At 35.9% G+C, this 13,676-nt stretch overlaps 1 protein-coding gene across 11 annotated transcripts in view; it reads right to left on the bottom strand.

Moving 5' to 3' along the window:
- Nucleotides 1-1,483: 1,483 nt before the first annotated feature.
- KIF21A (kinesin family member 21A) overlaps nt 1,484-13,676 on the bottom strand; it is a 155,464-nt gene continuing 143,271 nt past the window's right edge. For all 11 annotated transcript variants that reach the window (XM_032173698.2, XM_032173697.2, XM_032173703.2 and 8 more), the window contains 4 exons: nt 12,530-12,647; nt 10,468-10,638; nt 8,982-9,181; nt 1,484-2,781 (listed from right to left, as the gene is read on the bottom strand). In XM_032173698.2, the coding sequence (XP_032029589.1) occupies nt 2,688-2,781; nt 8,982-9,181; nt 10,468-10,638; nt 12,530-12,647 (583 nt within the window). In that variant the 3' untranslated portion in view covers nt 1,484-2,687. The remainder of the gene's footprint in view (nt 2,782-8,981; nt 9,182-10,467; nt 10,639-12,529; nt 12,648-13,676) is intronic.

The raw sequence follows: 13,676 nt of genomic DNA on the forward strand, positions 1-13,676 counted from the left end.
TTTGAAATCATTTTGAGTTAAGGTATGGGAAACACTTGGGAAAAGTAGCAAATAGCAGCATGAAACAAGCTGTTGCTTGTTGATGATTTTAATTTAAATTTTTATGAAAGACTCACATCACCTGAGAGTTAAATAATAAGTGTGAAGCTGTAAGGTAGAGCTGAATTAATATGCAAAATCTTGTAATTATTTCTTAGCTACCTTTTAGAGATTTGGATTTAAAACCAGAAACATAGCTTCTAAAAAAAAGAGGCTATTCTGTGTGTATGGGGGAATAGAACATATATTTAATACATAGTGTGGAGTAATCCATTTTAAATCTTACAGGCACTATCTCAACTGCTTTAAGAGTTATTTTAACATTTCTGAATGGGATCTTTAGGAGTTAACATGTTTCAAAATGTAAATTTTTTAAAGAAGGCTGCCTCTTTTACATATGCTTTTGAATTTCTTAAATCAGATCCACAGTAGCTGAGCCTCCAGCATTTTAAAAGGTAAAATTAGACACTGAACTTTGTATTTTGCACAACCAAACACAGTGCTCAGGACCTCTCATTGGATTTGCAGTTAAGTTTGGATACCTCTAATAGGTGCTAAAGAACCCTGGACTTTATCTGAGCACTTACCAAGCTATTACGTAAATGCTGGTTTTATTATCTCACTCTACTCAGAGGGCAAGTGCCATCTCAGTTTTGTTATTTTTTCACCCCCAATACTTGGCAATGTGTATGTTCACTAAACGTCTATTGAATGAGTCAATTATCAAACTAATGAATTATTGAGCTATAACCCTGCAAAAAAGAAACACTGCAAGAGACTTGAAATTAAAATAGTCTTGAAGTCTCTTTCAGATCTTGGCATGGTACCTTCTTTCAGGGAAGGAGGCAAAATTACAAAGGAGCTGAGTTTTGTCCTTATAGGAAAATCTCTTCCTTAAAACTTTTTTCAAAAATTATTTTGCTATGAAACTTAGAACATATGCACATACATAAAAGAGGATAGAGAAATATACATACAGTTTAACATGTATGTAGAAGGTGAATGCTTAAGTTTAGGACCCAGGTCAAAAATTACAACATTGCTAGGACCCCAGAAGGACCCTCCCAACCCTCCCAACTCTCCCAACTCATCTGCTGTGACACCTGCCAGTCACCAGCCACCCCTTCTCTTCTCTAGAAAACAAGGTCACCACCATCTTAATGTTTACAGGAATTTTGTTTTGTTTTGTTTTATCATCCATGTTCAAATTCCTAAATTACACAGTTGAACTTAATTGCTTTAAATAGTGAGTTTCCATGGTTCATCAAGATTAGGTTACTGTTTAAAATTCTCAAGAATATTTCACATCTAGTAAGCAAAGAAAGGAATGCATATGGATTGCCAGATAGCCAAAAACACGCCTTTTCTTCCATCACACAAAGATAAAGTTTTACAAACACTGGCCATTCTCTTGCAATTTGGAAAAAGAACAATACAGTAAAAATAATTTCATAGCAACATGTTTATTTAAGCCCTAGCTAAGTTTTCATTTACAAGCAAATATTTTCAGGGGAAAAAAAATCACATAAGACAATATTTTCAAATGTTATGCCATCTACATAAAAATTAAACTTGCAGAATTTACAAATTAATATTCTGAGCAGACAGAAATATTATACATCCTTTTGCAAAATCCAGTCAACAACTTTTAAAAATTCATACAGGCACAACACAAGATAGTCTCTCTATACAATCTACCTATTTACATAGCTTTTCCCACCACAGATGATAATAGCTCTCATCATAGCTACCAAGGTTCACAAACATAGTATATTTAAAATATATTTAGCAGCATATAAAAAATAGATAAAAGGGAAGGAAATACTACCATTAAATAAAAACAAAATTAAATGGTCATAATAGAAACAACTCCATAGGAAAACAGATCAAAATATATTTCTGTTAGGACATCAACAATGTTTCCCATCACAGAATATATGCACAGCACTGGAAAAAAAAAAAAAAACCAAAACAATTTAACAGCATTTTAGTCCTGAGCACAGAATATAGTAGAGCTGCAAAACTTTGGTCAATACAAGTAAATGTCAACATTTAACACAAACTGTCTCCCCCTCTCTGTTAGTAGATTAAGATCAATTCCACCTTATGAAAATTCATCAATAATATTCTCATATCTTATTTTTGTCCATTACATTGAAAGAGCTTTGAAATTTGGGAACCCACTACAGACTGATATAAATACCTGGCAAGAAAACCACAATTTGACTAACATTTTCAATATGTTTAAATACATAAATCACTTGAATGAACTATATGAATGAGTTAACGGTGGGCTGCATTGTATTCCAGGTGTGTTTTCTGACTGTCACAAAAGCAGACGTCTTGGTAATTCAAATAATTTGAAAGTGTGTCTTATAGATAGGCACAAAAATTCAGCCACAATAAAAGTGCGAATAAAGCAATATATCAATTGTAGGATATATATCTATTGGTTGATCTTAAAACTAAGCACACAGGATAGTACACAACTTTATTAGAATACCATTTATAGTCAGCAGTTGAACTCAGATATATTTTCCAGTTAATCCAACTCATATGTTTTGCCTAATAAGTGCAGGACAACATTTTCCATAAAGAATACAGAGTATTATCACAGCATTCAGTTTACAACTTATCTTCATTCATGTTTAATTACTGGCAATATCTTCCCCCAGATCTCCTGTGTCAGAGATCTGACCATCTTGCAAATTGCGAGCTTTCCAAATTCTCACAGTTCGATCACTACAAAAAAAAAAACAAAACATGGATATATTGAACAAGGGAGAAAGATAAAGAAATAGCTCTTATGATTACTTATCATGGAAATATTTTCTACATAGGTCTTCAAGAAATCCAAGTACAAATATGCATTGTCTCATTTGTATAGCAAACACATACCTTAATAATGATAACAGCTTATATTATCAAGGGCTTACTGTGAGCCAGGCATTGTTACCCTGTGCCCTTTACATATGTTAACACACATTTAATTCCCTTTAACTACCATTAGCAATAGCTACTACTATAATCCTCCTTTTATTGAAGAGCTAATTAAGGCCCAGATCACATGTAAGTGACACAGCTGAGATGTGAATCCAGGCAGTCTGGCTCCAGAGCCCTATCTCTTTAACACTGGGTCTGCACTCATTATTCCAAAAAACAGTATGTGATTTGACATAGTGTCAGAAGTCTTTAGGCAAAACAGCCTGCAGGTCACAGTGAGGCTTCTAGGCAGGGAGAAAGCTGGGGCAGGGTTTCTAGGGAGTTAGCTAATCTGGCAAAGTCATGAAGAATTATCTCTGGGTAAACTCAGCAAATAAGCCTACAGAAAAAGCAAGAGGCTATTGAGAAGTGAACTAATACTCCACCTAGCACAGAATGTAGAAGATTAAAAGCGATTCTGATGCCCCGTAAATATACAGTTATTGTTAATTGAAATGGAAATTTTTTATAAAAAGAGAAGAAACAGTATTTCTGAGAAAACATGTTTCTGTTGCCCTCGCAGGTGAATACTGGGGACCAGTCATTAGATAATCACATTTCTTAACATATCTCTCATGGTTAAAGAAATGTTTCTTCTTCCAATTTCCTGATTAATCCAAAGTAAAAAAAATAAATAAGAGTTTCCATGGAATTTAATAGTTAAAATGCACTTCAGAGATTATGTATTCCATCCCAAGGGAAAAAAAGGTTTAGTAGAGTGCCAATGTAACACAGCAAAGGCTTTCTAGAATCCAGGCTTTCTAGATTTTAATCAGTTATCTTCTCACCATCCCACACAGCACACATCCATTGATAACAGCAATGGACTATTTTCATTTATCCACCCATTCAAGCATTGCATTTATTCATTCAACCATTTACTCAACAAATGTTTACTGAGAACCTGCTACATGCCAAGCATGCTTGGGATATGCTTTTTTTTTTGACAGAATCTCGCTCTGTTGCCAGGCTGGAATACAGTGGCATGATCTCGGCTCCTCTGCGCAACCTCTGCCTCCCAGGTTCAAGAGATTCTCCTGCCTCAGCCTCCCGAGCAGCTGGGAAAACCGGTGCATGACCCTATACCTAGCTAATTTTTTTTGCGTTTTTAGTAGAGACGGGGATTCACCATGTTGGTCGGTCTCGATCTCTTGACCTCGTGATCCGCCTGCCTCAGCCTCCCAAAGTGCTGGGATAATAGGCATAAGCCACTGCGCCCACCCTGGGATATGCTTTTTTTGTTTGTTTGTTTAAAAAAAAGCATTCTAAGTGCTTGGGATATGCTTTTTTTTTTTTTTTTTTTTTTTTTTTTAACAGAGTCTCACTCTGTGGCCCAGGCTGGAGTGCAGTGGCTCAATCTCAGCTCACTGCAAGTTCCACCTCCCGGGTTCACGCCATTCTCCTGCCTCAGCCTCCCGAGTAGCTGGGACTACAGGAGCCCGCCACCACGCCCGGCTAATTTTTTTGTATTTTTAGTAGGGACAAGGTTTCACCGTGTTAGCCAGGATGGTCCTGATCTCCTGACCTCGTGACCCACCTGCCTCGGCCTCCCAAAGTGCTGGGATTACAGGCGTGAGCCACCACGCCTGGCCAGGATATGCTGTTTTAAAAAAACAAAAATAAAATTTAAAAGCTCAAATCTTTTGCCTTTGTAGATCATATATTCTAGCAAAAGGAGACAGACAATAAACCACAATAAATGATTAAAAGGTGATAATAAATATTAGAAGGTGACTAGTGCCACAGGGGTGAAAAAAAAGGAGAGCACAACCAAGGGGACCCGGAGTCCTAGGTGACAGGAGAGATTACAATTTTAAATAAAATGGCCAGGATACTCTTACTGAGGAAGAAAGACTCTCAGGGTCAGGACATTTGAGAGAAAAACATTCCAGGCCAAAAGAGCAGCTAGGGCAAATGCCCTCAGGCAGGAGTGGCTTTGGAATGTTCAAGGACCAGCAAAGAGGTTATTGGGATTGCAAGAAAAGGACAAGCCAGAGGGTACCAGATGATAAGGCAAGGGCGATAACAGATGTTCAGAGGGCAAGATCAAGTATGGACTCAACTCTAAGTGAAATGGAGGACCACTGTAGGGTTTTGAATAGAGAAGGAATATCATCTAACTTATACTTTTAAAGGATTATTCTAGATTTTGTGTTGAGTGTAGACTACATATGAGCAAAGGACTTTGTTTAGAAGTCTATTATAGTAATCCAAGAGTTGACGGTGATTAAGTCTGGTGAAGAAGTAGAGGATGTGGTAAGAAGTGGTTAGATTGTAGATATAATTTAAAGGTAAAACTAACAGGACTTGATGATGGATTAGATATGGAGTACAAAAGAAGGGGAGGAATGAAAGGTTCTGTCCCGAGCACAGAAATGGCAAGGAAGCCATCAACTGTGATGGAGAAGGTTGTAGAATGATCAGGTTTCTTGAAAAGATCAGGAGATCAATTTTGGATACGTTAAGTTTGAGATGATTAAATTTCCACCACTAGCCATGACAGAGTAACTCACACTAGGTTAACCCCCCTATTATAAACAAAGAGAAAACTTGACAAAATTTATGGAGCAGCTGTTTTCAGACACTAGGCAACAGGCAGTGCGAGGCTGTGATCCTGGAGAAAAGGGAAACAAAGATGAACTGTGTGATAGCCCCAGGTATCTGCCTGGAAGCATTTTCCACACCACAGCAAAGGGAGAGGGAACCCGAGCAGAGAACCACAGGAGCACTTAGTTGAAGAGACAGAAAACAAAATCCAGAAAGTAGAGAAGAGGAGAGATCTATGCAGAGAAAAGAACTCTACAAATCTACATAGGGTCCCCTAAAGTCTTTGACTGAATGTTAAGTTGTACATGAGTAGAGTGCAACTATAAGGTCAGAGAGCAAACAGCTACCAGGGAGCTATATATTGAAAACCTCCCAGAGTTCATACAGGGCTATGAGATGTTCAATTTCTGACCGGTATAGTAGAGAGATACCACTGAACACCTGGGACATTCAGTAGAACTGCAGGAAGAGTTAAACTTTCGTAGGAGAGCCAACTAACCCTAGAGTAATGGCTACTCTAGACCTACCTAACAAAGGTTAAAAACAAGTGTTAAAAACATAAAACTGAACAAGTAATCCAATTGCCTGATAAACAAAGCCTGATACTCTTTAAATGAATAAAAAGTACAACAAAATTGAGATACTCAAAATATTACAATGTCTAACATTTAATAAAATATTACTTGACATGAAAAGCAGCAGAAGAAAATGAGACCAGTAATTATGAGAAAAATCAATGATATCAGATCCAGAAATGACAGGTATGATGAAATTATCTATGTAAGTTATAAAGTGCCTCAGTTTTCCTATTTGTAAAATAGAGATTATAATAATAATACTTAACTTCTAGAGTTAGTCTAAGGACTAAATGAGTTAATATCTGCAAAGCACTTAGAACAATGCCTCGCACATAGTAAGCACTATATAAATATTTATTAAATAAATAAGTAGAACTAATTTTTTAAAATTCCTTCTGATTTTCTTGGTTATTTTCCTGTGATTTTGAAAATATGTAGTAGACATATTTGCACGTGACATACACTGAGTAAGCTGAGAAAAAGTTTAGCTCTTCATCTGCACAGCAAAAGAAACTATCAATAAACAGACAACCTACAGAATGGGAGAAAATATTTGCAAACTATGAATCTGACAAAGATCTAATATCCAGCATCTTAGGAACTAAAACAAATTTGTAAGGAAAAAAACAAACAACCCATTTAAAAGTGGAAAAAGGTCATGAACAGACACTTTTCTAAGGAAGACATATATGCCACTAACTAGAATATGAAAAAAACCTCAACATTATTAGAGAAATGCAAATCAGAACCACAATGAAATATCATCTCACACCAGTCAAAATGGCTACTATTAAAAAGTCAAAAATAACAGATGTCAACAAGGTTGTGGAAAACGGGAACACTTATACACTGGCTAGTGGGAGTGTAAATCAGTTCAACCACTGTGGAAAGCAGTGTGGTGATTCCTCAAAGAGCTAAAAACAGAACTACCATTTGACTCAGCAATCTCATTACTGGGTGTATAGCACAGGAATATAAATCATTCTACCATAAAGACACATGCACACAAATGTTCATAACAGCACTATTCACAATAGCAAAGACATGGAATCAACCTAAATGCCCATCAGTGACAGACTGGATAAAGAAAATGCAGTACATATACATCATGGAATACTATGCAGCCATAAAAATAAATGAGATCATGTATTTTGTGGGAACATGGATGGAGCTGAGACTATTATCCTTAGCAAACAAATGCAGAAACAGAGAACCAAATATCACATGCTCTCACTTATAAATGGGAGCTAAATGATGAGAACTCACAGACACAAAAAAGGGAATAACAGACACTGGGGCCTATTTGAGGGTGGAGGGCGGGAGGAGGGAGAAGAGCAGAAAAAAGTAACTATTGGGTACTGGGCTTAGTACATGGGTGATGAAATAATCTGAACAACAAACACTGGTGACACAAGTTTACCAATATAAAAAACCAGCACATGTACCCCTGAACCTAAAATAAAAGTTAAAAAAAAAAAAAAAGTTTAGCTCTTCAAAACTGAGACCATATCCTGGAAGGTAAGTAAGTATAATTACATTATATGTCAATCCCCAGGCCTCACTGATACACAATACTAAGTCTCGTATCGGGTGTCCCACAGCCAATGTGGGATATATCCAGTAAATTTTCAAGGACACAACAAGTTTCCAAGGAAGTAAGCAAAAGTGGTGACTTTTCAGAAAGTAATGCATCTTGGAAATAGCATCAATGAAGCATCAAAGGTAAGCACCTTAGAAAAACAAAATAAATCGGCTCTGATGCAACTTAAAGATGAAAGTAAATCTAAATGAAAGGAGAAATTCAATGGAAACTGCACAGATAAAAATAAATGACACAGAAATAAAGTAAAGGCTTCAAAATAAAATCAGGGTGTTCATGCATTTGAGATACACTGAATAAAGGCAGTGCTCAAATTAAAGAGATATAAATGGTACACAACAAAATTGGGAGGTGTTTTAGATAGATATTCATAAGAAATTACATTTCATTTGAATGAGACCTACACTTCACATTATATAATACATACACTTTCCTTTTCAAAGTACATATATACATATACTGTATATAATGTCATTTATATATATAAACTGTTATTTTACAGTCACATCTTTCTACCTCCTTCAAGTATCTTAAATGTCACTTTCTCCATGAGGCCTTCACTGACCACCCTATTTTGTCACCCTGCCCTAGGAAAATCCCATTCCCTTTCTCTCTTTTCTTTTTCACCATTGCACTTGTCACCATCTAACATATTCTACTTATTTTCCATTTCTTCTCATAAGAATATAGACTGGGTTTGGGGATCTGTTTTGCTCACTGCTCTATTCCCAGGAGTCTGGAAAAATTCCCAGCACTTAGAAGATTCATTGTGAATGAACAAATGAGTCAATCAATCCAGCCATCCACAAGCGGGAGGAAGCAGATGTTATTACTACGTACTTATACTTTAAAGGGAGGAGGAAGCACAGAGAGTTTTTAAATAATTTGTTCAAAATATGAAGAATGGCAAATTTGTTGCCCTTCTGAAAATAAAAATCTTTAGAAATTAGTCATTATTTTCTAAAAGTCAAAATCATCAAGGAAACATGTGACAGCACACTTCCTAAAATAAGCAGAGTGCTATACAGGAGTAACAGTATTGTCATGTAACCTGGGGTGCCTAAATTCAGTGCCCACATGTACATCAGAAAATATAAATAAGACATCTTAAAACAGACATTAGAACGATTATAAGAAGGATTTTGCATATTCAATGTTTCTAGATATTTACAACATATTTATTAAATCTGAACGGAAACAACCAATATAGAGAAAAATCATATAAGAAAACTTACTCAGCTGCAGTAAAAATGTGGGTGGAATTAACACATATGGCATTGATAGGACTATCATGACCCTTCATCTCTCCAACTGGCATAAAAGTATCCATGTTCCAGACTTTCAAAATGCCCCCTCTGCAGCCACTGAGCAAAACTGGGTGGTCTGGCACCACTCCCAGGGCACAGACCCAATCCTTATGTGCATTTGGAACTTGCTAAAAGAAAAAAAGTGAAATCAGCAGCTTAAGGAGAGCTTCCAAACTGACATTTTCACATGAAAATAAACTGAAAAACATTTTATTGCCAAAACTTAATATTCGGAATTGCCTGGAGAAAGTTTATTTTCTATGCAATCACTCTTAGTGATTTAAAGAAATAAATGGATAATTTGCTTCCCAACTTGTCTCACTAATTTTCATCATTGTTATCAGCATTTAAGGGCTATAATTTACAGAATGTAAAAGACCCTGAAAGTATATAGAACTTTCGAGTATCACATCCTCTTCATGGGCAGTAAATATCTTACCTTTCTCCAAAATGTATTAAATAAAGCAAGTTTGAAAACTGCAACCTGGTATGTGGACTATAAGGACTGGCTCATAATACCACCAGTTTAAACTTTCAGTAGAGAATATAGAGGCCTGAAGATTTCTGCAGAAGACCAGAGATAATCTACATATTTCATGATGAGTAAACAGTAATTACAAGATCAGACTATATGACTATACTTCATGCATAGGTGTATTTATATGCACAATATAAAATTATAATCATGAATGCAGGTTTATTTTTAAAAAGCTTTTGAATGCAACGCTGTATATGCATCTATTGTCAAGTTTTTCCTAATATTTATGTTTCTTGTTTGTTTGGTTTTCATCTGCTGATTACAAGCAGGAAAGTGGAAGCAACTACGACATATACATACCCACACATATATACACGGAAAAACTTGAAATTGAAAAGAATTTCATCGTTAACTAATTTCTTTTCCAGGGAATTAGGAAAAGAGCAATATTTGAATTTACTGACACATCACTTCAACCCAACTATCATTTTGTAGGAAATGAGAGAACCACCACTCTTAGATGCATGAAAATGCTCTTATAAATAAGGAATTATTTATATTACTCTTGACTTTAGCTAAACTTGGAACTCTTTGGAATACGTGTACATAAAACAAAAGCAAAACAAAATGAGAAACTGCAACTGCACTACTCCCAGGCTGATTTTATTTAATAAACACATGCATGGAGCAACCCTAGATCTTTCAACTCTTATCAGCATCTCTTCTTCTCTTATCTAGCAGGTATTATTCAATGTTGAATGTTTCCCTTCTCCCAGTGAAGAACTCTGGGGAGGATGAAACATTCTTTAAGAAAAAGGCCTGATTAATGTTATCTGTAAATGATAAGAATCTACACAGAAGCTCTTCAAGTTCTTCTACAGGCTACAGGATTGTGTTGAAATGCCTACTCTATACCACGAAAAGGTTCTGCATTACCTGAAGAAGGTCTTTTTGAGTTAAGTCCCATTTCTTGATTCCATTATCTCTAGACCCACTAAATAGGTTATCCCCTTGAATGGTTAGTGCTTCTATGCCATCATAATGAGGGGGTTCAAAATTGTGGGTGGGACTCACAGTCCCAAGAGCTCCTTCTGTAACATCAAACATCTAAAAAGGTAGAAACAAAGCAGTTATCCTATTTAACTTGCAAATAAACACCAACATTTGTACAGTCCTAGAAACACATACACATGTATGTTAATCAGACATGACTTGTTTTGTTACCTATTGTTTCTGGTTTGTTAAATGTTTTCTTTTTATTTATTTTATTTATTATTTTGAGATGAGGTCTCACTATGTTTCCCAGGCTGGAGTGCAGTGCTTATTCACAGGTGCAATCATATTGCACAGCTGCCTTAACTGCAGGCTCAAGCGATCCTCTTACCTCAACCTCCCAAGTAGCTGGGATTACAGGCATGCATCATGGCACCACCTCTTAATTATTGTTTTGTTTTGTTATTTGTTGTTATGCATGTTTTACTAAGTTAATTAAATTAACCTGGCATGAATGATAACTGAGGATAAACCTGTGCCCTTTTTTTCACACTACTTTTGCTTGCATGTTACATGCTTTGTGTCTGTAGGCTTTTAAGAAAGGATACCAGATTTTTTTCATGTATAAGTGCACAAATGATATGTTCAATAATAAAAATATTACATATCAATCCAGTTGAAATTCAAATAAACAATATGGTTATTATTTAATGACTATTAGGTAACTCTGCAGTCCCAGAGGTCATCTCCAATTCCCCAAAGCTGCTGTTCAAAACCTTTTCACTTTCCTCAGTTGCACTCATCTCTCTTAGCCCGTAACCTTGTGCTTTCCTGAAAAGGCTAGTGTCATAAAAAATAAACTTTTTAGACACTCTCCTCCATTCTAAAAGTTTCTTATTATCTTCAAACTTCTTCTTACCCTTCCCTTCTTTATCAGAGGCTAAAGTATACTTACTTATTTTCAATGTTCACATCTATGATCTAACTCCTCCTACCACCTTCATCAATTGCCACCACTTCAGTTTTCTCCTCACTCATTCCCTCTCCACTAAGCCCAATTCCTAAGTACATAAATATGTTCATGTCTCTAGGATATAAAATCCTCTTTTCTTAACCATTCTAATTTCAAGTCATTAACCCATCTCTCATTTCTTAATCAAGGTTTCTAGAATGAGTACTTACATTCTTCCTACCTCTCTTTCTTACCTTCTTCCTATTGATTCTCACAGATATTCCCCAAGGCTGAGTTCCCAGTCAGCTTCTCTCCACCTTGGCCACATCATCAACTCTTAACTCTTTGAACATCTGGTTCTCTTTGAATGGCTCCCCAAACCTACATCTCTAGTCACAACTTATTTTAAACTCTAGACCTGAATTTCTAATGGCCTTCTGGCCATGTGAATGTCCTTTATTAGTATTTCATTTAACATTTAAATTTAACATTTTTAGAATCAAACTATGCATCTTTCCTTACCTTACCTGTTAATTTCATAAAATTCTGAAGATCATAATATTTTCAGGATAAAAGATCATGACAATAAGACTCATGTATGAGTTGGAAGACTGAGTTAAAGGAGCTTTAAAATGGTTTCCAACCTTTCTTCTATGAAAAGTGAGAATGCATGATTGAATAATAAGATAACAAAACCACTAACTATGAATGAGGAAAAGATTAAAAAGAAAAAGCAAAGACTAGAAAGGAAAAAAGAAAATAAGAGAAAGAGGTCCTAGATGAATGTGAATACTTCAAAATTATCATTTAATAGACAAATATAATTCAGAAAGTCTCTTTTTTTTATTTTTTAAAAAATTTTTGTAAACACTGTTTTGTTTATTTATTTATTTATTTATTTTTATTTATTTATTTATTTTTATTATTATACTTTAGGTTTTAGGGTACATGTGCACAATGTGCAGGTTTGTTACATATGTATCCATGTGCCATGTTGTTTTGCTGCACCCATTAACTCGTCATTTAGCATTAGGTGTAGTCTCTTATACATACTTTGATGTAATGATCCTTGGAGCCAGTGATGATTAGATCTTGTCCATTGGAAATCTGATCCACAGTAAGGCACATAACAGGGCCTAGGTGTCCTGTTAACTTTCCTGTAGACTGAAACCTTTAAAAATAAAGAAAAATAGTTTTGTTTAAAATTATTTCTTAGTATGATGGGACTAAGCCTCAACATAAACAATCTACATTCTTTCATAAAATAATTCACTAACTTTTTGTTTCTTTTTATATGTTTAGAGATGGGATCTTGGGCCAGGTGCAGTGGCTAATGCCTGTAATCCCAGCACTTTGGGAGGCCGAGGTGGGCGTATCACCTGAGGCCAGGAGTTTGAGACCAGCCTGGCCAACATGGTGAAACCCCGTCTCTACTAAAAATATAAAAATTAGCTGGATGTGGTGGCAGGTGCCTGTACTCCCAGCTACTCAGGAGGCTGAGGCAGGAGAATCGCTTGAACCTGGGAGTGGGAGGCTGCAGCAAGCCGAGATCGAGCCACTGCACTCCGGCCTGGGCAACAGAGTGAGAATCCGACTCAAGAAAAAAAAAAAAAAAAACAGAGATGGGGTTCCATTATGTTGCCAGGCTGAAGTGCGGTGGCTATTCACAGGCATGATTATGGCACACTGCAGTCTCAATCTCCTGGCCTCAAGCAATCCTCCCACCTCAACTTCCCCAGTAGCTGGGACTTACAGGTGTGCATCACCAGCTTTTTTCATTTTAGCTCCACATCTACGAAACTCTGTTCAAGTTAGTCAAAACTAATATAATCTATGATGCAAACGCGAGAGTCATAAATAAGTTATTCCAAAGCTGACTAATGTCATTTAGGTAAGCAAAAAAGCAGCAGAAGTGCAAAAAATGATTAATTTTAACTCCAACCTAAATCCACCTAAACATTAATCTGCTAAATGTCTGAATATGTGATAGGCATAGGACTGATTAGGTCCAATTTGAATTTCAAATAAAATGACGATATCACTGATGTAATTACAAAATCAGTAACAGTACTGAGAAAGTAAAATTATTTTATTACACACACATTTTCACAAATACACATAAAGGCATGTACATCATATATACACATATATGCACATATATACATACATATATCTATGTACACACAGATATGTGTGGATG

This window comes from Hylobates moloch, unplaced genomic scaffold (assembly GCF_009828535.3).
Source record: "Hylobates moloch isolate HMO894 unplaced genomic scaffold, HMol_V3 SCAFFOLD_13, whole genome shotgun sequence".
Lineage (NCBI taxonomy): Eukaryota > Metazoa > Chordata > Mammalia > Primates > Hylobatidae > Hylobates > Hylobates moloch.